Source organism: Giraffa tippelskirchi, chromosome 5 (genome assembly GCF_054371585.1).
Source record: "Giraffa tippelskirchi isolate mGirTip1 chromosome 5, T2T-mGirTip1v1.2.pri, whole genome shotgun sequence".
NCBI lineage: Eukaryota > Metazoa > Chordata > Mammalia > Artiodactyla > Giraffidae > Giraffa > Giraffa tippelskirchi.
This window is the reverse complement of record NC_137279.1, coordinates 100,121,253-100,147,839: the sequence shown is the minus strand read 5'-3', so window position 1 is coordinate 100,147,839 and position 26,587 is coordinate 100,121,253. Positions and strand designations below refer to the sequence as shown.

The following is a 26,587-nucleotide window of genomic DNA, read 5'->3' as shown; positions in this document are numbered from 1 at the left end:
GGTCCATCCATGTTGTGCATACATTTGCCTTGTTATGATCAAATATTGCCCCAGTGTAATAAGGAATACACCAGAGGAAACAAAGACAGGCCTGGGAGAGGGAAGAGAGAGATGTAGAAAAGAAACTCTTAGGTTTTGTGGTTTGGAATTTGGGGGCTGTGGGAGACAGGACAAATATTTCAGTGATGAAAGAGGCTAGTGAGTAGGAAGGGGAAAAGGGGGGCAAATGGGGGATATCCTCTGCAACTTCCAGCTCCACCAGGGAGGGCATCAGAAGGTGGCCCAGAAAATGTGGTCACACAGTAAACAGTTCCCCAAATGTGGCCGGCCCGGGTCTTTCTCCTTTGCATTTCCCATCATCTCAGCCCTTCCCACTGAGATCAAGTCCATCTATTCTGGTGTGATTAAAAAGAGCTCACTCAATTCCCTCCTCCCTCGCAGACCTTGTATTGGATTATTTTTTGGCCGGCCTTCTGAAGTTGTCCTAAAAACCATGCCTGGAGCAAAAGAGAGACAGCATCGCCCTCTAGTGACTCAAGGCCAACCCCTGTGGTGCTTTGGAAGCTTTCCTGGACACCTAGGCAGAAGCACATCGCCAGAATGGAAATAACTCCCTTAGAACCTCTGGCTGTTAAATGGCTTTAACAGTCATTTTGCCCAAGTAGTGAGGTCTCCAAATATCACCCTGCTCCCCGTATCCTGCCAGCCAATTTCCTATACAGACAAATGAGAACTGTCTGCGGTGTCTGGCTCTTTTTTCTTTTAACTATATTTCAAGTTGATTTACAATGTTGTGCTAGTTTCTGTTGTATAGGCTTCCCAGGTGGCTAGTGGTAAATAACTCGCCTGCCAAAGCAGGAGATGTAAGAGATGTGGGTTCAACCCCTGGGTCGGGAAGATCCCCTGGAGAAGGGCATGGCAACCCACTCCAGTATTCATGCCTGGAGAATCCCATGGACAGAGGAGCCTGACAGGCTTTGGTCCATAGAGTCGAAAAGAGTTGGATACAATTGAAACAACTTAGCACATAAATATATGCTCTTTTTAATATTCTCTTCTATTATAGATTATTACAAGATATTGAGTCTATGTCCTATTCTATACTGTAGGTCCTTATAGGTTATCTATTTTATATATAGTCGTAGCTGTTGTTGTTTAGTCACTAAGTTGTGGCCGACCCTTTGTGACCAACTCTTTGTGACCCCATGGACTATAGCTTGCCAGGTTTCTCTGTCCATGGGATTTCCCAGGCAAGAATACTGGAGTGGGTTGCCATTTCCACCTCTAGGGGATCTTCCCGACCCAGGGATTGAAAACGTGTCTCCTGCATTGGCAGGCGGATTCTTTACCACTGAGCTACCAGAGAAGCCTATATATAGTAATATGTATATTTTAATCCCAGACTCCTAATTTATCCCCTCCTCTTCCCCTTGGCAATGGCACCCCACTCCAATACTCTTGCCTGGAAATTCCCATGGACGGAGGAGCCTGGTAGGCTGCAGTCCATGGGGTCGCTAAGAGTCGGACACGACTGAGCGACTTCACTTTCACTTTTCACTCTCATGCATTGGAGAAGGAAATGGCAACCCACTCTGGTGTTCTTGCCTGGAGAATCCCAGGGACGGGGGAGCCTGCTGGGCTGCCGTCTATGGGGTCACACAGAGTCGGACACGACTGAAGCAACTTAGCAGCAGCAGCTTCCCCTTTGGTAACCAATGTCTTCTATGTCTGAGTCTATTTCTGTTTGGTATATAAATTCATTTGATTCATTTTTTTATATACATTGCTTCTGTAAGAAAGCTTGTGGGTTGGTAAGTCAGCAGATCAGGACTGAAAAGAAAAAGGGAATTCTGATGTCTTTGTTTCCATTTCAGTCCATTTAGCCAGGTTGAAGCAGACTCGCTTTCATTTGTCTTAAGTCCAAATAAATAAATAAACCTCTCAAATCAAACACCATCACATATTACTCCTAAGGAATAATGAATTACCTTTTTAGGTAAGGGAAAGAAAGGCTCAGAGAATCCCAGCCAAGCCTAGGGTGAGTGGAAGGAGGCAGGGAATAAATTTTGTTGACTAGGGAAAGGTCTGTGTCTTGAGCTCAGAAGCCAGTCTAGGGGCATCAAGCTCTGGGGGCCCAGGTCTGTGCTGTCCCCACTGCAGACAAACGCTCTTCCTGCTGCAGGTCTCTCTGTGACCGTCAGAGGCTTTGCCACCACACTGAGGTCACCGTCCTCCCAGGACCTCCTCTGCCTCTGATAGGAGGAGGTAAGTGGAGGGTGGACACCAGAGTTGGGGCGCGGCTGGAGCCGCCCCTCCATCAGAGCGCAGAGCTCCATCAGAGCGCAGAGTCTAGACCCATCCTGGCCAACGCAGAAGCAGGGAGTGAGAGAGGCAAAAGGAGCCAGCCTGTTTCCATAGATACGGATTGCAGTTGCATTTTATGACAGCCGTGCCCCGGCTGCGTGGAGAGGCATCGCGTTTGGATGCCTGGGGACCCGCTCAGAAGGAAAAATGAAGAAACAATTCAACAAAAAATAAATTCCAAGTGGCTTCCCTCTCAGATTCAGGCCAAGAGCCCCCTGTGCCCTCCAGGGAGGTTCCTATTTGAAATTAAGAGGGGAAGTCATTTGCCTCCCTGGAGCCCTGGGTTATGCGAGCAAAGCTGGCCATGAACTGTACTTACCCACTAGCAGAATTCCTCCTTTTGGAGGATTTAGAACTCCATCTCTGCTTTCTCAACACTCTTCTCTATCCTTGGCCAGCTCTCATGAATAAGATAAAATAGGACTTGTTACCAGAATGTTCCCCTATACAGCTTGGGGGTGTAACTAAGACGCCTCGGTGTGTCCCAGGGGCATCTGAGAGGCCCTCTGACCATGGGAATGCCGGGGTGGGGGGCAGTTCCAGGTCCCTCCTGTGGGGCTCCCACAAGCCTCCCTGTTATGTGTCCAGAGTCCGTTCATGCCTGTGAGACTATAACCTGGCTCTGACCTATTTTGATGGACACCCTGGGGAGAAAGGGCCGGGTGCCTGCAGAGACTGGCCTCAGCAAGTCATGTCAGAAGCACAGAAGTTGAGGGAAACCCCAACTTCCTCACAAGCCAGAGTATCTGAGGAAATATAGAGATCCAAGGTAGCCAATGTTTTGGAAATGGGTAGCCTCTTTCCCAGCATTACCTGGGAGAGTGGCGTAGGGTATTAATTGGCCAGAGACCTTCAAACTGAACTTGCTCAGGTCTTTATAACCTCACAAGGTGAGAAAGTAAAGATTCCAGGTTCCAGATGACAGGACACTGTGGTGCCATCCTCATGGGAGAGGCTCAGGACGAGGCAATGGGAAGGCGACATAATACCTCAAAAGAATGACCTGGAGCCATTTAGCAGAGTGAGTCAGCTGCTTAGGGAGTACCAAGGCAGTGTGTGTGTGTGCGTGCTAAGTCACTTCAGTCATGTCTGACTCTTTGTGACCCCAAGGACTGCAGGCCACCAGGCACCTCTGTCCATGAGATTCCCCAGGCATGAATACTGGAGGGGGGTGCCATGCCCTCCTCCAGGGAATCTTCCCAATTCAGGGATAAAACCCATGTCTTTTATGTCTCCTGCATTGGCAGGTGGGTTCTTTACCACTAGTATCACCTGGGAAGCCCCAGTGAGTATGGCAATTCCATTGCTGTTTTCAGAGGGAACACAAGTCTCCCAACATTCTGAAAGCTTCATGTCCTATAGGGCCAGAGAAGGTGATAGCTTTGTGGTCAGCTCTTTTTGTCCCCACACACAGTGCTAGCTCAGGACTGAGTCCCATATCTGAAACCGACATCAGCCCATCATAGGAAGGTCACTTTCATTAACCCCAAGGGGTCCTGTTCTATCCTTCTCAGGTACCCTCAGTGGACATTCTCAGGTATCTTCTTCTCCCAGAAGAGGAAGGAAAAAGAGGATTCTGGCAAGAGGTCATCCCTGGCAGGATCCTTGCCTTTAAGCACAGCCTCTAACACTCCACACCCTCCATCCCAGAGTGAAAGTGAAAGTCACTCAGTTGTGTCTGACTCTTTGGGACTGCATGGACTGTATAGTCCATGGAATTCTCCAGGCCAGAATACTGGAGTGGGTAGCCCTTCCCTTCTCCAGGGGTTCTTCCCAATCCAGGGATCAAACTCAGGTCTCCCGAATTGCAGGTGGATTCTTTACCAGCTGAGCCACAAGGGAAGCCCAAGAATACTTGAGTGGGTAGCCTATCCCTCCTCCAGGGGATCTTCCCAACCCAGGAATCGAACTGGGGTCTCCTGCATTGCAGGCCGATTCTTTACCAACTGAGCTATCAGTGAAGCCCAGGTCACAGTCAAAAGGAGCAGACCACGGCTGGGGCTTCTCTTAAAGCTGCCAGGGCTAAAGGAGTTAACAGTCCCCCAACCCCTAGTGACCCATCATGAAGGCTACTATGGGAGCTGTGAGAGGAGAGGTTTCACCCTGGCCTCCTGTGGGTGGCTCAGCCTGCAGCCTGAGAAACTCGTCTTACTCCCAGATTCAAACCATCCACTCCCTGAAGCACTCCTTCCCTTTCCCACTTCTACATCTTCATCTCCTATCACCTCATCTACTGGGATGACTCTCCCTCTGCTGCTGCTGCTGCTGCTGCTGAGTCGCTTCAGTCGTGTCTGACTCTGTGCGACCCCACAGATGGCAGCCCACCAGGCTCCACCGTCCCTGGGATTCTCCAGGCAAGAATACTGGAGTGGGCTGCCATTTCCTTCTCCAGTGCATGAACAGGAAAAGTGAAAGTGAAGTGACTCTCCCTCTACTTTACACTTATTCATGTATCTGTTTACCAAAAAACCATAATGAGTTCTTTCATTTGCCCGGTCTTCCTAAATTAGACACAAAGAAGACACATTTCCTGCCACTCAGAAACCTCATAGACTAGTGGAGGAGACAGAAACATAAATGAATTATTGAAAAACAAAGTAGATAAGGTCAGAGACAAATTCCTGGAGAAGGTGAAGCCCAAACTGAGCCTTAACAGATGAGTCAGAGTTGGGGTAGGGAGGATGAAGTAGAGGGGACTGCATGGGCAAAAGAATGTAGGCAAGAATCAGAGTGACATGTACAGGGAACATGTAGATCATAGATGCTGAAGGTCAAGTGCAAAGCTATGAGCTGCGAAAGATGGGCTGGAGTAATAGGCAGGCTTCAGACAGCAGAGGGCCCTGTACGCCTTGTTAAAGGGCACAAGCTTCATCCTGCAATGGTTCTTTTCTTTTTTTTTTTTTTTAACAATTCCAGGTTTCAGTTTATTTTATTTTATTATTGGAGTATAATTGCTTTACACTGTTGTGTTAGTTTCTGCTGTACAACAAAGTGAATCATCTGTATGTATACATATTGTCCCTCCCCCTTGAGTCTCCTCCCACCGCACCCCCATCCCACCCCCCTAAGTCATCACAGAGCACCAAATTGAGCTCCCTGTGCTATACCGCAGCTTCCCACTGGCTATCTGTTTTACACACGGCAGTGTATATATGTCAGTGCCACTCTCCCAATTTGTCCCACCCTTCCCTTCACACCCCCACACTGTGTCCATATGTCTGTTCTCTACCTCTGCATCTCTATTCCTGGCTTGCAAACAGGTTCATCTGTAGCATTTTTTCAAGATTCCATATATATATGTTAATATATGATATTTGTTTTTCCTCTTTCTGACTTACTTCACTCTGCCTGACAGACTCTATCTCCATCCACATCATGACAAATGATTCCAATTTTTTTTTTCTTTTTATGGCTGAGAAATATTCCAGTGTATATATGTACCACATCTTCTTTAACCATACATCTGTTGATGGACACTTAGGTTACTCCCATGTCTTGGCTGTTTCAAATAGCCAGGCAACAGAGGGCCCTATATGCTTTGTTAAAAGACACAAGCTTCATCCTGAAGTGGTTTTTGAAACTTGTTTCCTGGAGCTCCTGAGAGGCAGGACTTGGGGCCCATCACCCCTGGCCCAAGTGACTCAACTACACAGTAAAGTTTAATTTGAAATAAAAATATTGAACAATACCTCTATGTGCAAGCTACGGAAGGGTTTTTAGTATAGAGCAGGCCAAGTTTGTGTTTCAGAAAGACCTCTTTGGCCTCTGGGTCCCAATTCCAAACATTCCTTAGGGAAAGTCTATTGTTTAAGAAAAACTTTGACAGTAGTAAGTTATTTGAAGCAAAAATGAAAGCTAAACTATGATTACTGTTGCCAAACTTATTACATTCAGAAGAAAGTGAAATAGAGATCCCCTTTCTCCACTTGGACGGCAGACAGAACCATCTTCGTCAGCTCGCTATGTTGATGACGCCATCTAGTGGTACGAGTACACCATTACCCTAAAAGGAACCAAGATTGCTTCCTAAGAACCTCGGTGTCACATTTGTAAAATTCCCTATTTTCTTATTTAATCCTCAACATATCTCAGTAAGGTATGTCCTATTTTTCATCCATGTTACAGGCCAAGAAATTGAGGAATTTATGGGAAATAATGTTTCTGTTGAGTCTTCTTTGGATTAGGAGCCATGTTAGATGATTTATAAGAGATTGGCATTATCCCTACTTCAAAGATGAAGAAACTAAGTCCTTGGTGATTGAGAGATCTGCTATATTAAGCCATAGACAATGAAATTTTTCTGCTGCCGTAACCATACTCTTTCTAATGAATCTGGTCAGATTCAAACCCCTTACTTAAGTCAAAAAGAAATCAAGTAGTAGTAAAGGAATAAGTAAGAGGCAGGGTTTTTTTTTTTGAATTCTGGGAAACTGACCCAGACTACAGCTATTTTATTTGCCACCAAAATAGGGGTGGGGGAGAGGCAAAAAGATAAAGACCAAAGTTCCTCCTCATAAGAGGGTAGAAAATATGACTGTAAAACAGAAAATAATAACATTCTTGCTCTCTCTTTCTCCACCCACCCATAATATCTGAATATAAGTAAAAAATCAGGCATTCAGAATGATAAGGAGGCAAGACAAAAACACTGATAAGAAGCAAAAGGACACAGATGATCCCTACATTTGGTTTTCTGATTTGCAAATCAGACTAGGTCCTTGAAAATGGTGATGATGATGAAATCTGTTGCCACTTACACCAAGCTGATGAATAAAAATTGTATAATTTCTTTATTAGTAAAAAGAAAAAGGCCAGTAGAAAAAACAAAGAGGCTAAAAACTAGGAGGAGAATAGGCAGTACTCATATTGCTCTGACAATTCAGTTTTTTCAAGGGTCCGGGCTTAAATGCTGAACTAAAACAGAGTCTACTCTGGCAACTTTTTTTTTCTAACTGATTTCCTGAATTTTAATGAAACATAGAGGCCTTTCCAAGCCAGGCACAAAGTCAGGAACCATAAATTTTTAGATGAGAGATTCAATTAGGTAAAAATATAAATCCTCTGTATAGCAAAACATGCTAAAAGCGAAGTTACAGAAATTACAAGTGATAGTTTGAAAAAAATGTTACAACATACATGACAGAGAAATAATAACCATAGTCTATAAAAAGACCTTATGAATCAATGGGGAAAAGGCAAATAACCTGTCAAAAATGGACAAAGGATATGAGTAGGCAACTCAGAGAAAAAAAATGCAAATGGCTAGTAAGCATGTAATGAGTCACTCCATCTGTCTAGTAAGCAGAAAAATGCAAATCAAAAAAATACTTTCTGCCCAGCCTATTGTCAAAAAATGTAAAGAGAGACAATAGCAAGTGATGGTAAGAATATGTCATGAAGTGCCCTCTCACAACCTATATCGAGAACACTGTCTGGTGCGGTCTTGTTTGAGAGTAATTGGTAGTATCCCATCAACTTAAAAATGTTACCCATCTTTTGAATAACCATTTCTACCTCTAGGAAGACATCCTTAAAAAACATTCCAGCACGTGCTGGAATATTGGAATATATACATTCCAAAAATATCTATATGTAGGTATTTATTTTAAAAATTTGTAATAGCAAAAAAAAAAAGAAGAAGCAACCTAAGTGTCCTTCAATAGAGAACATATTGAACAAATTTATAGGATGTCCTTTTTATGGAATACTGCTGTAGACATTAAAAAGATGCCATTGCTCTATATGTATACTTCAGATATATCAACATATATTAAGTGAATAAAGCAAAAAGTGTCTGAGAGAACACACAGCGAATTGTCAAGCATGGTTACAGTGCTCATGGGGAAGAAGGGGGTAAAAAGAGATCTTTGCTTTATATCTTATAGGCTCCTATATTGTTTAATTTTTTTTTCAATGTGAAAGTATTCATGCAATACATTTGTAGTTTTTTAATATGGATATATGCCAAAAGAATTCATCTATTTAGAAAATATTGGCAGCTATGTTGGTTGCCCAGAACAAGCAAAAAAAAAAAAAAGTTAAATACCCAGATGTTAACTGGTTAGAACAAAGACCAGAGACCCCACATGCTCTGAAAGGTCAGCACTGTAGCACTGAATCTCCTAATTAAAGGAGACAAGATGGGCAGCCAAAGCAAACACGGGCTTTGAGGTCAAGCAGATGTGGTTTCTGTCCTTGCCCTGCCCCTTTCTTTCTGTGACCATGAGCAAATTACTTAGCCTCACTGGGGCTTGATAAAATGGAGATAAAAAGTATAAAAATGTTTTTATCCCCTTCTGATTTATGGTATTACAGACGGTTGTTGTTGCTGCTTAGTCGCTCAGTCGTGTCCAACTCTTGCAACCCCATGGATTGTAGCCCATCAGGCTCCCATGTCCATGGGATTCTCCAGGCAAGAATACTGGAGTAGGTCGCCATTTACTTCTCTACGCGCTCTTCTCGACTCAGGGATCGAAACCACATCTCCTGCATTGCATGCAGATTCTTTACCACTGAGCCAACAGGGAAGCCCATATTACAGATGGAGGATGGACTGATATGGCAGCTGAGAGCCATCAGGGAAATCACAAGAGTTGCGTTTTCTGGATAGACCCAAAGAAAGGTTTCTAGGGCTTTGTCTTGGCAGCAGAGTGTCAGGAAAGTTAGTGGATGTGGGAGAAGGCTATACAAAGAAAATTCTGGGTACCAGGGCTGGGATGATCAATTCTAGTAGCGGGGGCTACCTCCAGCAGTCTCCGAATCACCTGGAGGGCTTGTTAGAACAGTTTGCTGGACTCTCACCCCAGAGATTCTGATTCGGTAGGTCCAGGCTTGGTCCAGGCTTGAGAGTCTGCATTCCAGAAAGTTCGCAGGCAATGCTGATGTTGCATGCTGAAACTATAGTGCTGATGCTAAAACTACAGTTTCAGGCTCACTGCCCTAGAATATCAATAACTGCTCCCACACCAGTGAATTTTAGGTGGCAGCAGCCTCTTTCCCTACCCCTCTGCTGAGATGTCTCTGCAAGCCTCTCTCAGGCACCTAGAATGCCAGGACGCTCCCTAGGCTCACCCCTGGCCAGCCAGTGGCCACTTTCTGCGGCCTGTGCTCCTCTTGCCAAGGTGATGGGGCAGCCAAGGAGAACCCAAGACTTGGAGCAGGGAGAGGGGAGGAGATGAGGAGAAACGCTCAGAGCCAAGCCCAGCCCTGGCCCTGGCCCGGGTCCTGTCTGCTCTGTGTGCTCAGCACAAGGACGGGAAGTGTGTCCCTCTTCTGCCTAAGCAGATGGGGAAAGATAACTTTGTTAGCAGGAGAAGCCGGTCTGAGGGGTCGTGCTCTACAGAACTGGCACAGTCTGCTCTCATGCATGAGCTGCTCTGCTCAATAGAGAGCCTGGCCTTGTCCTGACAGCTCGTCTGTGCGTCTGTGCGGGAAATCCTCTCCCCAGTGAAAGTGCCCCCGATCCACCCTCCACCCAACCCTTTGCCCCTCAGGGCACAGGAGCCCTTGAACTTCAGCCAAATAACTGTGATGAAGAAGAATTTCTGTCTGACAACCAGGCTGGCCAGGGAGGAGGCACAGAGAGGGCCATGTGGAAAACAAGCAGCAGCAAGTATTGATCCCAGTGCTGGTGAAGCAAGGAACCCTCGATCTCATTCCAACAGTATCCAAACCTTCTTCTTAATAGTGGGAATATGTATCCTGATAGCTCAGATGGTAAAGAATCTGCCAGCAATGCAGGAGACCCAGGTTCCAGCCCTGGTTCAGGAAAATCCCCTGGAGGAGGAAATGGCAACCCACTCCAGTGTTCTTTCCTGGGGAATTCCACCAACAGAGAAGCCTGGCAGGCTGCAGTCCACGGGGCCTCAAAGAATTGGACACGACTGAGCAACTAATATACACATTTATCAAGAGCTTTCTGAACACCAAATACTGAACTCAGTTTTACACACGTTGCTTTATTTGATCACTGCAACTCTTTTTCAGTGGATATGGGTTCTCATTTTTCACAAGAAAAAACTGAGGTGGAGACATGGAAGTCACTGACATGAGTTTAGGCAGTGTGCTAGTGGCAACACTGACACAGTCTCATTCCAAAGCCTGGCATCATGGCTGTTCAGTCTCCTACAAGATGGAGGCCCCACCCTAAGGCCTGCTCTGCGGTGTGGGGGCTGGGAGACCAGACCCCCATGGTCCTGTCTCCTTGAGCAGATGTACACGTGGTAGCATCCCATCGGGGCCTGTGCCTTATGCATCTTTGTGTTCCCAGCACAGCGCCAGGCACAGAGTGACAGCTGAGCAAAAAGTATGACGGCTACACAACATTGTAAATCGACTATAATATAAAATTTTTTAAATTTCTTAAAACCTATAAAGGAAGGTAATCAGAAAAAAATAGACTTATATGTATGTATGACTGAATCACTTTGCTGTACACCTAAAACCAACACAACTGTGTAAATCAACTATATTCCGATATAAAATTTAAAATGTTTTTTAAAAATCTGTAAGGAAAAATAATCTTCAAAAAAATAAATTTTTTCGTGTGTATGACAGAATCAGTTTGCTATACATCTAAAACCAACACAACCTCATAAATCAACTACATTCCAGTATAAAATAAAAAAAATTTTTTTAAATCTATAAGGGAAAATAACTTGCAAAAAAATAGATTTATATGTATGTATGACTATGACTGAATCACTTTGCTGTATATCTGAAACTAATACAACATTGTAAACCAACTATCAGTTCAGTTCAGTTCAGTCGCTCAGTCATGTCCGACTCTTTGCGACCCCGTGAACCGCAGCACGCCAGGCCTCCCTGTCCATCACCAACTCCCGGAGTTTACCCAAACTCATGTCCATTGAGTCAGTGATGCCATCTAACCATCTCATCCTCTGTCGTCCCCTTCTTCTCCTGCCTTCAATCTTTCCCAACATCAGGGTCTTTTCAAATGAGTCAGCTCTTCGCATCAGGTGGCCAAAATATTGGAGTTTCAGCTTCAACATCAGTCCTTCCAATGAATGCCCAGGACTGATTTCCTTTAGGATGGATCAACTATACTAAAATTTTTTAAAAATTGAAGTAAAAAAATTTTTTAAGTGTGTAATGGAAAAGAAGGGCAAATTTGCACATTGGATGCTGTGTAGGATCTCATCTCTTGGTGGTACTGTAGTTTTAAAGACATGCAAGAGAACAAACCATATGTGGACAAATAATCAAGAGACAAAAATTACATCTCCCAACAATTTCTGTCCTCGCCTGCTCTGATTCAGCCCCTCGGGCCTGTTGCTATGGCTGACAGCCTTCCCTCAATACCCCACGGCTCCATCCCTTCAAAGCAGACCTTCTTTATAGTCTGCTCAAACCTTCTGTTCTCAGTAAGGTCTGTGTCAGTACCACCTTCCCTCCTGTGGCTCTCCCAACGCCCCCAACCCTGTCATATGTTTTTCATATTTGGTAGCACTTATCAGCTTCTAATCTACTATGCGATCCCCTGGCTTGTTGTATTTAATGAGTATTATTTGCCTCCCCCACAAAATATAAGCTCTGCTGTGACAGGGATCTTTGTTTTATTCACCAATGTGTCCTGAACATCTCAGAGGGTGGGAGCTTAACAAATACTTGTTGAATGAATCTCCGAATATTGCCCACTAACTCAGAGCCAGGTCTGAGACACTCAGGAAAGGGACCCAATTTACCCACAAGGTCTGGTCCTAGGTTTCTTAGAGGCTCATTCCCCCTCACACCTCAGCAGCTGGAAGGGAATAGATGTGTGTGTATGTTAGTTGCTCAGTCATGTTCAACTCTATGGACTGTAGACCATAGAGACTCAGACCCCATGGACTGTAGTCCATTCCACTGTAGTCTGTGGAATCCTCCAGGCAAGAATACTGGAGAGGGTAGCCATTCCCTTCTCCAGGGAAATCTTCCCAGACTAGAGATAGAATTTGAGTCTCCTGCACTGCAGGCGGATTCTTTACCATCTGAGCCACCAGGGAAGCCCAAAGGGGAGGAGATACATGTCCCTCAATTGCAGTCACTGGGATTGACTGAGGACGGTCTCCTCTGGCCCATGTAACCACCTGCCCTTCTACTCATGCCCAAGCTCACCTGCTTCTCCCTAAAGAACCCTCTGCTTATATGAGACATGGAGGCACCAGAGCCATGGAGAGTGCCTGAACCTCAGAGCTGCAGCAAAATATCAGTGTCATTTCCACACCAAGCCTGAGTTTCCTCATCTATAAAATGAAGGCAGTTGGAGTCAGTGATCTCTTCTGGTCTTTCCCAGTTCTGACACTTCCTGCGGGAAGAGAGGAGTGTTGGACCTTGGTCAAGGTACACTTTGAAACAAACCAACTCAGGTCCCAGGAGTACAGGACACAGCCTGTACTCGGAGCAAGAGGAGATCACAGCAAACATGACCGACGAGTGAACAGGGATTCACAGCATTGCATGGACTAGATAAGTAGCCACCATCATTATAAAAGGTTCTTTTTACCAAACAAAAAGGCAGGTATTATCCTGTCTATTTCACAAATGAGAAAACTGAGACTCAGAGAGGCCAAGTAAACTGCACACAAACAAGAAGCAGAAGAGCCACACACCCAGAGCCAGGTCTCCTAACTACAAACCCCATAATCTTTGCACACATGTAACCGCTTCACTGTTTCCAAAATGAACCCTGGTAGAAAAATGCCACCATTGAATTACTTAAAATGTTAATAATCTATTCTAAATAATTACGGAATATAAAAAAATTGGAATTTGCATTTGAATGTGGTTATGTGCCATGTTTTAAAGATTTATTTACATCCAATCAGATAATAGGGCCATCATGAGAAGACATCCCTCTGAAAGACCTGAGAAACTGACTGATTTCTTTAGGAAGAGGCCGCCCATCTCTCAGCAACAGCTAAGATGAATCTCTCTCCTCACGTCTTTCAAAACATTCCTCAAGAGGTTTGGGATTAAGTGTTTATATTTTCAAGGACTTTGCAGCTGTCAACAACTATATTTTAATCAATTGGGCACTATTAGTAGAGTGTCTTCAGTGTCAACAGAATAAATAAGCAAAGAAAGTACTCAATTAGAAAACTGGATTCCTCCAAACCTGAGAGACTGACTGGTTCAGAGTGATGTGGACGTTCTCTGATTTTCCAGATGCAAGCACATGCTCTACTATCATCTCTCACACAATGATGTCAGGAGGTGGGGCCACCCCAGCATATAGCCAAACTGGGTCAGGATGCCCTGAGTGAGCAAAGTTCATTTTGAAAGTTCTGGGATGTCTCAGGGAAAACACAAGTGTCAGGAATCAACAGTTACTGAATGTTCTCAAAAGAAAGAATGATTGGGTTTCTTTCCCTCTCTCCTCTATCTTCTTGCCTTACTGATATTGGGAACAACCATGACTGGCTGTTTTCAACAGAGGAATTCCCTGGAGGGCATCATCTCAATCACTGTGGGCCCTTAAACCTAGAAGTTGGAAAGAAATCAGAATTCTAGAGAAAATAAGGCTGTGGGCTAGTGAACATTTTAATAAAAATGGAAGTTGAGACCCACAACCTTGGTACTCTCCTCCTTCAAACTGCCACCATCAAAATGCAATATGCTGAAGAAGGAAATGGCAATCCATTCCAGTATTCTTGCCTAGGAAATCCCATGGACAGAGGAGCCTGGAGGGCTACAGTTCATGGGGTCGCAATGAGCTGGACACAACTTAGAAACTAAACACCACCAAACTAAGAATACCTACTGCAGTGGTTTGTTGTGAGATTAAAAATAAAGTATGCCTAGGACTTGGGAAAAAAAATGCAATATGGCCATGACACCAGAAAGGACAGGAAACAAGGGGTGTGGCTGAGGCAAGTGCCCTTTTTTCCTCTGGCTTAATCTCAAAGTTGCCTTCAATTTAGTAATCACACATTGCAGATTTCCTAAAACAATTTCAGCTTCAACTATTTTGCTCCATTTTTCCATAAGTAAGTTTGTAGAATAAAATGCCCCAATTTTTGTTTTGGAAAATGTGGTCACAACAACCGTTTTCTATACCAGTGCAATAGTGGAAAGGGAGCAGGCTCAGAGAGGCACAGAACATGCACTCATGTCCTCCATGCTAGCTTCCCAAGCATCATTTCTCATTCAGCCATACTCGTGTTTCATCCAACAGCCTCTTGCTGGGCAAAACTATCAAACCCCCATCTCACAGATGGAGGCACTAAAGTCTAAAACTCTCACTGACGTTTCTTCAGCTTTCTTCCCCTTGATTCTTCAACTTCTCAAAAGTATTTATAATTATGAGTGAAATAAAGTGGGAAACGTCATTACCTTGACAAATGGTGCCAGAATTCTTTGGAGTATTAATACTCCTTTCCAATGAGGGAGACTGCCCTGCTGGAAGTTATGAGACACAAAAACAAACCACCAATGGAAGATGAAATATCATCCTTTAAAGGGATCAAGTTTACTCTTTCTGGAGTGGCTTTGGTCCAGTCTGACTTGGTGACCTCTGACCGTCCCTACATTCCTAAGATTCTCTAAGCCCACGATAAGGTGCTGGGAAAATACGCCCAGGGCTTATGTCCTCTGGAGAGAAGTCAAAGATCTCCTGTTGCGGAGGGCTAGTCTCCTGCTAAAAGAAACTTTTGGAGGCTGCAGAAGCCCCAGCTAAGCTTTCCCACATCAGCTTCTCCCCACTCTCCTCCCCTCACTGCCTAACACAGCTCTCCCATTCTCTCTCGCCTATTGTTTTCCAAACATCCCTCCTTTCATAAAAGCTGTCTGGCTGGGAGCTTAAAATATTGCTGGACAGTAAAACCTACCCATCAGGGCCAATCCAGTCATATCTGCTCAGTCGTGCAGCACAGTAGGGGCGGGGTAGAGAAGTGGGAGGTGGGCTTTTAGGTGCCAAAGGAAAGAGGCCAAAGTTGCCATTTTACCGCTGAGCGCCAAGAGAAGAAGAAAGCACATATCTCTCCGGGAGACCCTACTCCTATTGGCAAGTTTTCCCTGGGTGATATTAGCTTATAGGCTTCCCAATCCCTCCCATCCCCCACTTCTTTCCCAGCCTAATCTAAGGGCTACGTCTGGAATTCTCCAAAAGGAGAAAGGTTGCCACTAACATTCAGTCTTGGATTAGGATGGATGGATTTAGAGTTCAATTCCAAAAACCTTGGAATTAGCCTAAGAGTTGGCAGAGGTTTGGAAGGGAAAGAAATGTGGGAATGGAGGAACAAGGTGGGGTGGTGGCAGAGATGTCCAAATTCTAACTACAACCTGACTTTCTAAGGCCTTTCTTTTGTCAGAATGAGTTAACATGCCCCCAGGTAGCCCGAGGGATCTAAACCATGTATTTGAGGTTATGAAAGTTTTCTGTACTTTTTCACTCAAACTCTGCCATAGAAGTAGCAGTGATATTAATAACTGTCGAGTGCCATGGGGGTAGGAGAAGCTTCATGCTCAGCATTTTCGATGTTGGAGTATTTACTGGAGCACAGGAACGGGTTTGTTAAGGACCGCTAAGATCTTCCTGGGGGCATGTTCTGAGAGCTGGTGGTTAAAGGGGCTGCTCAAGAAATGTGGTGGCACATTTACACTGCCTTACCCACCGGAGTGGTGCTTGCTTGCTTGCTCAGTTGCTCAGCCCTGTCCAACTCTGCAACCCCGTGGACTGTAGCCCTCCAGGTTCCTATGTCCATGGAATTTTCTAGGCAGGAATACTGCAGTGGGTTTCCATTTCCTACTCCAATGGTAAGTGGCCTCTAATCCTTTTCATGGAACTAGTTAACACGGATGTATATGTGTTATTCTGCCTCTTCAAAGCCAGAAGAAGGCTATGCTATCCTGAAAATCACCCTGGGCTTGAAGTCGAAAACCACGGCTCTGCGTTCACTAGCTGAGCCCCCTTGGAAGACTTACTTAACCTCCCACTCCATCTCCCATCCTGGTAAATGGGGCTGATAATGCCAGGTTGCCTGGTTCTCAACCATCCATCTGTAGACCTGTCAGCTCTGGTCCAAGATGAATTATTCAGCTGCCTGTGACAAAAATGTGACAGTGATGTAGTAAACAGTGGAGTAAATTGTTCACCAAGTTAAATGTGTTCGATTTCAAGGCCTGTCTTTTATTCCAAAATTATGTCCTATCTAGGTTTGTAGTATTAAAATTCCCCTTTTATGGATGATGGTGAAAAAAGACTGCAGTCATAGTAATTTTAAAGTTTTTTGGCAAAACAAGGAGTCAGTAGCCATATGTTGGAGTCTGTACCCTATTTTGTTTTTATTGTACTAGTCTCTGAAATCCAAGTCTGATGACCACTGGCCTTAGTTCACAGGTTTTTATGAAAACTGAAATAAGATATGCTAAAATGTATCATTTATAAATAGATAAGGGCTACCCAAACATAAGGTGTTATTTTAATCATTACCTAAAACCATAATCCTCTGGTGGGGTGGTATGGTGGATACCTTGAGGGTGGAGGCTCGAACTCTGTCAGTTTATTTTCCACCTGTAATAGATTTTAACAAGCAAAATAAACCAGAGAATTGCCTCCTTGAAGAAAAGGGAAATCCTTTGCTTTAGATTTTGCCATTCCAATGAAACAATTTGCCCAGATTTACTCTTATCTGATTTCCTTTAATTATGATTTTCACTTTTAGAAGTCAAGAACCCAGGGCACCTTTCCTTAGCACTTCTAAATCTTTTCTCCTTAATGGTATTGTTGGCCTGTTTCAACAGCATGGAATTGGAAAGATTTTGTCCTCAATTGTAGTTTCTCTTTTTTCATTATTGCAAGAAATTCTGTAACATAGACATTTAAAAAAGAAAGAAAACCAGTCAAACAATCCTAGCATTGCAGGGTGAGGTGTGGAAGGACACAGCTCTGTCTGGTTTTAGTTTGGAAATTATGAATGAGGCAGTCAGGAGGGTCTTCATGTATCATGAATGTGTGTCATGATACATGTCAAAAATTATTGGCCTTCCAGCTTGTATCTTTAATTTTATACAAAACAATACCTCAAAACAACTAGTTCTGGATCCATTTACCATCCTTTTTTTAAATTTACCATTTCTTTGCAAGTTTTCAATCTCCCCACTGCTAGCCACAGCAAAAAGGATTGAAGTTCCTTAGGAATTGGAGCTTCCTGTAGGTAAGACTAGTATTACATGCACTCAGGGATTGAGAATTTCAGATTTCAAATGATTACCATTACCTATCCACTGGTATCTATGGAGCTCCCACTCTGTAAGGTCTTTGTTCTGTGTCATGATGGTTCACAGAGGATAAAGACAAAATGGTCCCTATCCTCCAAGAGCTTTTGATTCTAAAAGGGGGAAACAAGACTAGTAGACATACAGTCCTGAGAGTTGGTGCCCACCACACACATTCATGTGGGTACATGAGTGAAAAACATACAAAATTTCAAAGGGACCAATATGGTACAATACAAGTAAGCTTGTAAACTGAGTTGATGTATTAACGGGGATAAGACATTAGCAACACGACATTTAGAGTTCATTAAAGCCAGACTTGATCTCACAGGAGTAAATTACATAAATTATTGTTTTGACATTAATTTTAGATTGAACTAGTTGATTAAAAAATATTGGATTTTCCCGGCTCTGTCACTAGTAGGATTTATGCGTGGACTGTTTACATGATTGTGGTGTTTCCCACCTTCTTCCAGAAGGCAATGGGTATGGCTGCCACTCTTCAAAGGGCAAAAACTAAATTTAATTGCCATCTGAGGAGTGTTAAAGGCAGTAGTATAGCTAGATACATGTGACTGGGATTCTGAACAGCTGGTTTTGAGTCAAGAACCCTTGGCCACTCTCAATTCCCCATTCCCAAAAGGAACTCTTCCCAAAGCCAGAGTCATGGCTGGGGTTACCTCAGCTGCTCTCACCTTCCCACAAGGAGAGAAGCTGCTGTCAGATGCCTGGCCTAACTGGAAGTTTCTGTGGCTCCAAGAGGAGCAACTCTCTCTACTCTTCACCATAAAATAGATAGCCGAGAGCCTAGGTTGGTCACTGTTCACACCTGCCATCAGTATCTGCCACCAAGTTCTGTCTGGCCAGGCTCCAAACCACAGGTTGGAAGAAAGCTTTCAGATGTTATTTTATTTACCGTCTTCTAAAGATGACAATCCCACTTAATTTAAGATACCACATTTCATCACTCATCCAAATGTTTAGCAAATATCACTGTCATTAAATGTGATGGGCATATCCTCTGGCCCCATGGACTTCTGATCCTATAATGTAGGGCTCGGCTGGAGAAGCCCAGATCAGCATCTCTAGCATGGGCTCTTGCTCTGGTCTGAGGGCAGTGATGAGTAAACCCCACAACTCTAAAGATGTTCAAGCTGGAGGAGCATAGCCAAGGTGGAGGTTTTGACCGGAGTCTTTCAGAGATTACCAGCTTGCACCACAGGTTTGCACTGGACAAATGACCCAGTTTGCACACATCACCCCCATCAGTTCAATCCCATGTCCATTAGTCATCACCATTGCTAGGGGCATTGTATACTATCATGTTTAATGGTATTTTTTTTTCTGACAGATGAAATTTTAGCTCTATTAAAGCAGCCACATGTTACAGACCCTAAACCCTTTTCACTCTGTGGGACACTAAAACCATCTTAATGGACTTTTCTCACCCTGTGACGTGATTTCTTCCCAAAACACTCTCCCCATTCTTCGGATTTAAAAGAGTGATAATACATAAATATAAATATATATGTACATATATATATCACTCTCAATTTGAAAAGCTATTAAGAAAGGTTTCCAGATTTCAACCTAGAGAAGAGAAAACATAAATGAAGAGCACAGGAGTCATAGAACTGTACAGCTCCAATCACAGGCAATGAGTCCCAAAGGGGTGGCAAAAAGAACCTAGCAGAAAGAACTGCTGCTAGCTATCTGATCTTGGACAATTTATTTAAACTCTCAGAGCCTCAGTTTTCTCATGTGATAGAATCAAATTAGTTAAACATTTATCAAGCTTTCATTATGTGCTGGGCTCTGTGACAGGCATGGAGTAGGTCTCACAGCATCAAATTGAATGAAAAAAATGTAATGCCAAAGGTCATCAAAGCAGATATTCAAAAAATATGTTTCCTTCCACTTCCCTTTCAACATACAGTCATTGTATACCCCAACACAGTCACAAGTCAGGTGACTACAGGCAATTTCATACATAGGAAAAAATGGGGGGAGGGGTGCAGGCAGACACCAACGGATTAGAATATTTTTTTAGCATTATGCCTCATGAACCTCAGTTCAGCTTGTGGTCTTGACTTAAATCCATGAAACCATGAGTTTCTATTTATGATCAACAATGATTTCTTATTTGATATGTAGTTCAAGGCTTATACAGACGCTGCCTCATTTATCCTTTCAGGCAGCTTGTGAAGTGAATGTGAACCCATTTTACAGATGAGAAACCCAGTGGAAGCAGATTCTTTTATGCCTCTTTTGTTCCCTGAAGTTGGTGATGGACAGGGAGGCCTGGCGTGCTGCAGTTCATGGGGTCGCAAAGAGTCGGACACAACTGAGCGACTGAACTGAACTAACTGAACTAGTACTAGTCTGCACAGAAGAAACACTCAAAAGATACTGTTTACCCACTGACTGTTTCAGCCACCCATGAAGGGGAGGTACCCCGAGAGTTAGCAAAAAGAGGTGGATTCCGGATTGCACTGTGGCCGCTCAGCTTTGCCTTCTCCTTCTGCAGGTAGGTGAATCATGGGGGACTGGAGTTTCCTGGGGAACATCTTGGAGGAGGTGAATGAGCACTCCACAGTCATCGGCCGCGTATGGCTCACGGTGCTTTTCATCTTTCGGATCCTCATCCTTGGCACTGCTGCAGAGTTGGTGTGGGGGGATGAGCAGTCCGACTTCGTGTGCAACACCCAGCAGCCAGGTTGCGAGAACGTCTGCTACGACGAGGCCTTCCCCATCTCCCACATCCGTCTCTGGGTCCTGCAGATCATCTTCGTCTCCACGCCGTCGCTGGTGTACGTGGGGCACGCGGTGCACCACGTCCGCATGGAGGAGAAGCGCAAGGAGCGCGAGGCGGAGGAGCTGAGCCAGCAGTCGCCGGGCAATGGCGGCGAGAGGGCGCCCCTAGCGGCGGACCAGGGCAGCGTCAAGAAGAACAGCAGCAGCAGCAAGGGCACCAAGAAGTTCCGGCTGGAGGGGACCCTGCTGAGGACCTACGTCTGCCACATCATCTTCAAGACCCTCTTTGAGGTGGGCTTCATCGTGGGCCACTACTTCCTGTACGGTTTCCGGATCCTGCCTCTCTACCGCTGCAGCCGGTGGCCCTGCCCCAACATGGTGGACTGCTTCGTGTCACGACCCACCGAGAAAACCATCTTCATCCTCTTCATGCTGTCCGTGGCCTCCGTGTCCCTCTTCCTCAATATTCTGGAGATGAGCCACCTGGCCCTGAAGAAAATCCGATCCGCCTTCAAGAGGCCGGTGGAGCAGCCACTGGGGGAGATTCCTGAGAAGTCCCTCCACTCTATTGCCGTCTCCTCCATCCAGAAGGCCAAGGGCTACCAGCTCCTCGAAGAAGAGAAAATCGTGTCCCATTATTTCCCTTTGACGGAGGTGGGGATGGTGGAGGCCAGCCCCCTTTCTGCCAAGCCTTTCAGTCAGTTCGAGGAGAAGGTGGGCCCGGGGCCCCTGGGAGACTTGTCCAGGGCCTACCAGGAGACACTGCCTTCCTACGCTCAGGTGGGCGCCCAGGAGGGAGCTGGGGAGGAGCAGCCTGTAGAGGCGGCCGCAGAACCAGAGGTGGGCGAGATGAGTCAGGAGGCAGAGAAAGTGAGCACAGAAGGCCAAGAGACCCTGGCTGTGCTGGAAGCGGAGAAAGTGGAGCCCCCCGAAGTGGAGAAGGAGGTTGAGGAAGAAGAGCCGCCGCCTGAGAAGGTATCAAAGCAAGAGCTGACACCTGAGAAGGCGTCTTCGCTTTGTGCGGAGCTGCCAGGGGACGACACCAGACCCCTGAGCAGGCTGAGCAAAGCCAGCAGCCGGGCCAGGTCAGACGATCTCACCGTGTGAAGCGGTGCCAAAGAGAGAAAGAAAACGCCTGAGCTAACACACGGCAAGATGAAACCTAAAGTTGCCAACACGATTTGAGTCTTCTCTCCCTCCCCTCACACCACCCTGGTTGGATGGGCACCGTGGAAGAACTATGCATACAACCAGGAAACTGCCTTTCCCCGTGTACAAAGGCTACCCAGATAAACCCATTGTCCCATCAAAGTTCCCAGTCTCGTGACTGCCCTGCCCTCTCCACAGCCACAGGCAATTCTGCTTTCATCCTCATTTCCCCATAGAAAGCCTTTCAATCAGAACTGATTGCCTCAGAGATTTTTACCAGCCTTGTGGCAACTTTACAAACTCAGCTGAACTATATCAACTCAGCACTTCCCTAGCAGACCGTGTAGCATATATCAGCGGTCCCAAACTTAACTGCCTGCAGGATGCAGGCAGGTGGTTTAAATTGGTGAAGTGCACCTGTTCTAATGCCATGCGAGGGCTGCGGCTGTGAAATTTGGAGAGCAGAGGGCAGCTGCTCAGTTTCAGGCAGTGATTACCAGACAGTGTTACCTGGCCATCTGATTTTTCAAGAAAAGCCAGAAATCCAAATGTTCAGGTGAAGTTTTCCACATTTTTAACGTTGCCAACTAAATTTTAAATATGCCATGTGAGCAAAACAAAAAAGTGCAAGCCAAATTTAACCTGCGGGGCACCAATTTTCAAGTTCAGCTTATACTTGTGAGCCCAGCTTTCCTATGGAATTGGTCATATTATTTATGGTCCCAACTCATTCCCATGGCTTCCAAACCTCATTTTACTGTTTTGGAGTGTTTGGTTTAAATCATCAGTCCAGGAGATGTCCAGAGTTCTCACTGGCCTTTCTTTTGGGTCACTGTAGCCCTGGGTTCTGATGCAATTACATCCCTTGTATTAGTGGGAATTCTGCACTGGGCACCATGAGAAAAGGAGAACAAGACTCCATACCCTCTCCCTGAACTGAAAAGGTTTTAAAAATCCCAGTCACAGTCTTCTCCCCTAAAACAGAAAAGGTCCCTTTCTTTCCTGTCCTCTTATAGCTTCAACACTCAGCCTGAAATCTACACCTCCTTTTATCAGGGACTGGGAACAAACCTAGCTCTGGGCCAGACGATACCTCCTACTGGCTTGTTTTGAGGAGAATCAGCCCTCAGGCCTTGCTTGAGCACAAGATGTGTACCAAAAGAGTCATCAGAGGGCCACCAGGGAGAGCCTCTTACAAACTGGGAACACAAACAGCCAGGGTCCCTGTCTAGTCCCAGGTCAGACTTCATCCCTGGAAGGGACCTAGAGGCTGAAGAAAACAAGAAGATCTTCTACCCTTTGTGCCTGCAACCAACACTCCTCAAATCTAGAGGCCAATCAGAGGAAATCCTCAGGTATAAGTACATATTTCACACACACAGTAATTTTATCTAGAGCCAACCAGTTCCCAAAGCAGAGGGAGAAATTGATAACCAAGATGGTTCATCTAAACCAAAGCTATTCTTCATGGATTGCAGTGCCAAGGCTAAGGTAGGAGGGATAGAAACCAAGTTGACATCACAGGGAACTGGACAGGAGAACCCCGGAGACTCAGAAAAACTGCCTTCATTGTATCCCCCCCATCCAGCACCACCCCCCAAAAAGGCAAATCCCTTGGGCTGACCTCTGGTTACCACCTTCCTTTTAAGATACTCATTCTAGATGTGCTCTCCAGACCAAAGCCTCCTCAAAAATTATTCTTCCCCTGTGACAGTATTCCCACTCCTTGGTGCTCCATCCTAAAGCAAAATGGTCTAAAAATTAAATTCATTCTAAGATATGATTTTTTTTTATACTTACTCCAGGGAAAATTTACATTTTAAAAGAGAAAACCTAAAATGTATTTTACCTAGGTTAACTCAAAGTGACAAACTTTCAGTAAAGGAATGTATCAGGCAGTAGACAGCTGAACAGGTGTATTTATCTTGTGGACCTGTGGCTTTCTGGCTACTACCTGAATCTTCCTTCCCCTTTCCATCAATGCTATTCCAGACAGACCTTCTTCTGGATGGTGAAAGAAATAACAAAATCCCACGTCTGAGAACTGGACATCATCACACTCCCTCGCCCCCAATGGCTGCACTATTGCTCCTACAGTTTTGCTCCTGAAGACCCATTTTAAGAAGATGTAAACTCAGAGCCTGAGAATAGCTCGATCACTAACAGAATAAAGTGTCTATCTCAAGTAGGACCTGATCTAGAATAGAAAAGAAAAAAATTGCATCCTCTTCTAAGTGAAAAGTGCTGGTGCTCTTTGGGGGGACCAGTAGCAGATGTGTAGGTGAAGGCTGCTGGTCTCCTTGTCTTGTTATTTGTTCAGTTGCTCAGTAGTGTCTGACTCTTTGCGATCCCATGGACTGCAGCATGCCAGGCTTCCCTGTCCTTCACCATCTCCCAGAGCTTGCTCAAACTCATGTCCATTGAGTCAGTGATGCTATCCAACCATCTCATCCTCTGTCAGCCCCTTCTCCTCCTGCCTTCAATCTCTCCCAGCATCAGGGTCTTTTCTCCTTGTCTTGGCTGAGGCCTAAGTGTCTGTGTGTATTTCCTTGAGTAAAGTGGCATCCTGCTTCAGAGTCTGTACCTACCCCACCATCGTGGAAGTTGCCATTGTCCCTCTCAGTCTTCCCAACAAGTGAGGAAGCCTATTTCAGAAGAAATGGACCCAGGCATCAAGGGACCACGAATTTTTTTTTCTCTCTCTGCCACTTAGTAGTTGTGTTATTGTCATCTCTTAACCTCTCTGTACCTCAGTTTTCTGTCTGCAAACTAGAGATAGCATTTGCCACCAACCTACCTCCAGGGGTATCAGAAGGATTAATGAGTTGGCTGTCAACTCTAGACCCTGCTGAGTGGTGCCTGACTGATTCCTTGAACAGCAGGGAGACTGAGAAGAAGGGCAGGTGGGTAACTTCTATCTGACCCTCCAGACCTGCCTTACAGTTTTCTGGTGAGAGCTTTTTGGTGTGGACTAGGCACTCTGGAGATGTTTTCTTGGAGAAGACTCAAAACAGAATCATGACCCCATATGTTTGGTAGGAACCTATCTGACCGTGAGACATGGCTGGGGACAGGAGGGTGATTACTTTCTACCTGGGGAAAGTGTTCCTTCATGCTCCATCTTAAGCTGCCACACAACTGCTGTCAGGTTCCATTCACAGGCAGCAGTGTGTCTGTGGAGGACCTTACCTAGTACATCTGGATCCCTCAGCATCTGTTCTGAGGCAAATAATTACGACTGACTCAGGATTATCACCATCCCTGGGCTCCATTAAGGCCAAGCTTTCAATCCTAATCCTGGTCCTGTCTTTGTTAGACTAAAGCTTTACGGTATGGGGAACTACCAGCAAAAAGAAGCATTGGACAGCAGGCCATCAAAAGTGCAGCTCTCTCCAGAAGCAAAGGACTAATGGCCCAATAGCAATTATAACACCTTCGTTAGGGGAGATCTGTGACCAGGAAGGATAGAGTTCCTCAAAGCTCAGTGAGAAAGTTTCAGGCTTGGCTCTGGTAATCCCTGGGTCTCATATTTGGGTCATCATAGAAAGGCCTGTCTGCTTTTCATCATGACTCTGTTACTTGGCACCCACATGAAGCATGCATCACCGAGTTGGACAAATATTCCTGAAGGTCAGTGCAACCTGGGGATCAGATTTTCCCACAAGGAACACTGAAGGTCAAATCAGAAGTGTGGGCTGTACCTCTCTGACTCTGGGAGCCCCAAAATGTCATTTACCCACTCCATATGACAATTTTCCTTAGGTAAATTGTGGGTAATAAGTTCTGCCCCTCCTCCACAAGATAGATCCAGTGAATTGATATGCAAGAAATACTAGGAGCATACTAAGAGAAGAAATAAGTGGGGTTTTTTAATTCACTTATTTGGAAATGAAAGGGGGGAAGGTCTTATCCAAATCTGTCATAAGTCCTTATTTTAAAATGTTGACTGAAGAAATAACAGTCACCACTTTCAAATGCTTCACAGATTGTTAACTAAGCAACTGGTTAAAAGTGAGCCAATGAGTGAAAATGAAAGAAGTAAATGAAGGTGATGGGGGGAGGTCAATTTTTCTGTAGTTTTGAATTCCTGAGAATTATAGTGCAAAAAAGAACATCTTTGATCATGCATGAGATTCATTGCTGACAGTGGTGCTGAAGGATTCAGCTCACTAGGGCCCCTGTGGAGAGATGTACCAGCCCTGGGACAGTCTTACTCCAGGCGGAAGGAAGTTCATGGAATCAAAAGAGCTGCATATAGCAGCTCTTAGTCCAACCCATGAGGAAGGCCTGGGGTGAGACTTGTGTGGACAGCTGCTTTTCCTGAGTTCCTAAGGAGGGTCCCTGAGGCAGCTCAGATACCACTCAGACAGCACCTCCTACCCACCCCCAACTCCTTCTTGCTCCTTCCCCTAACCTTGAGTTACCCCCTACCATGTATATTGTGTGCAAATGATCACACAATCTAAGGTAGCAAAGTGTAGAGGAAAAACGTTTGCCTAGCTGGATGGAAACTCTTCTAAGAATAAATAGACCGGGTAAAGCAAAGTAAGTATGTACCTAGAAGTGATAGTGAAATAGGCAGGGAGACTGTCCCTTCTTGTAATTATTGTATTATAACTAAATATGTAATTGGGGGAGAAAGGAGAAAAAGGACGTAAAATTCTAGGTTTAACAGTTAAATAACAGGAAAGATTTTTATGAAAGACAAGTCATCTCCACTATCCTAGACATTGCTGCTCCCAAAGTCTGCAGAGAGTGGTACTCAATATGACCAATGAGGGAGCAGTGGGATACATTGCAGTCTCCAGCCAAGGCAATCTGGAGGTTCTCCAGAACAAAGGATATTCTGGAAGAATTCATCAAGTCACCTGGCGAGAAAAGTCGATAGCTTCATTGCCTTTTTCTGCAAAATTTCCATCTATGAAACAGGATTAGTAAAGACTCAGCTAAGAAACATATTCAAAACAAACTTCCTGGGGGAAACCTCTGGCAAAGGCATTATTGGCATTGTGTCCTAAATTCTCCAACCTTCCACATCTTTATGTCAGAGCTAATAGTCACATGTTAGACTGTTACCAAACAATAAAACTAACTTGACTTTTCA

General features: G+C 44.9%; 1 protein-coding gene across 1 annotated transcript; it reads left to right on the top strand.

Annotated features, from left to right (window-relative positions):
* The first annotated feature begins 20,118 nt into the window (after positions 1 to 20,118).
* On the top strand, positions 20,119 to 26,587 carry GJA8 (gap junction protein alpha 8). Its single transcript, XM_081495162.1, has one exon. It carries the CDS (start codon positions 20,119 to 20,121, stop codon positions 21,439 to 21,441), a length of 1,323 nt encoding a protein of 440 aa, XP_081351288.1. The 3' UTR covers positions 21,442 to 26,587.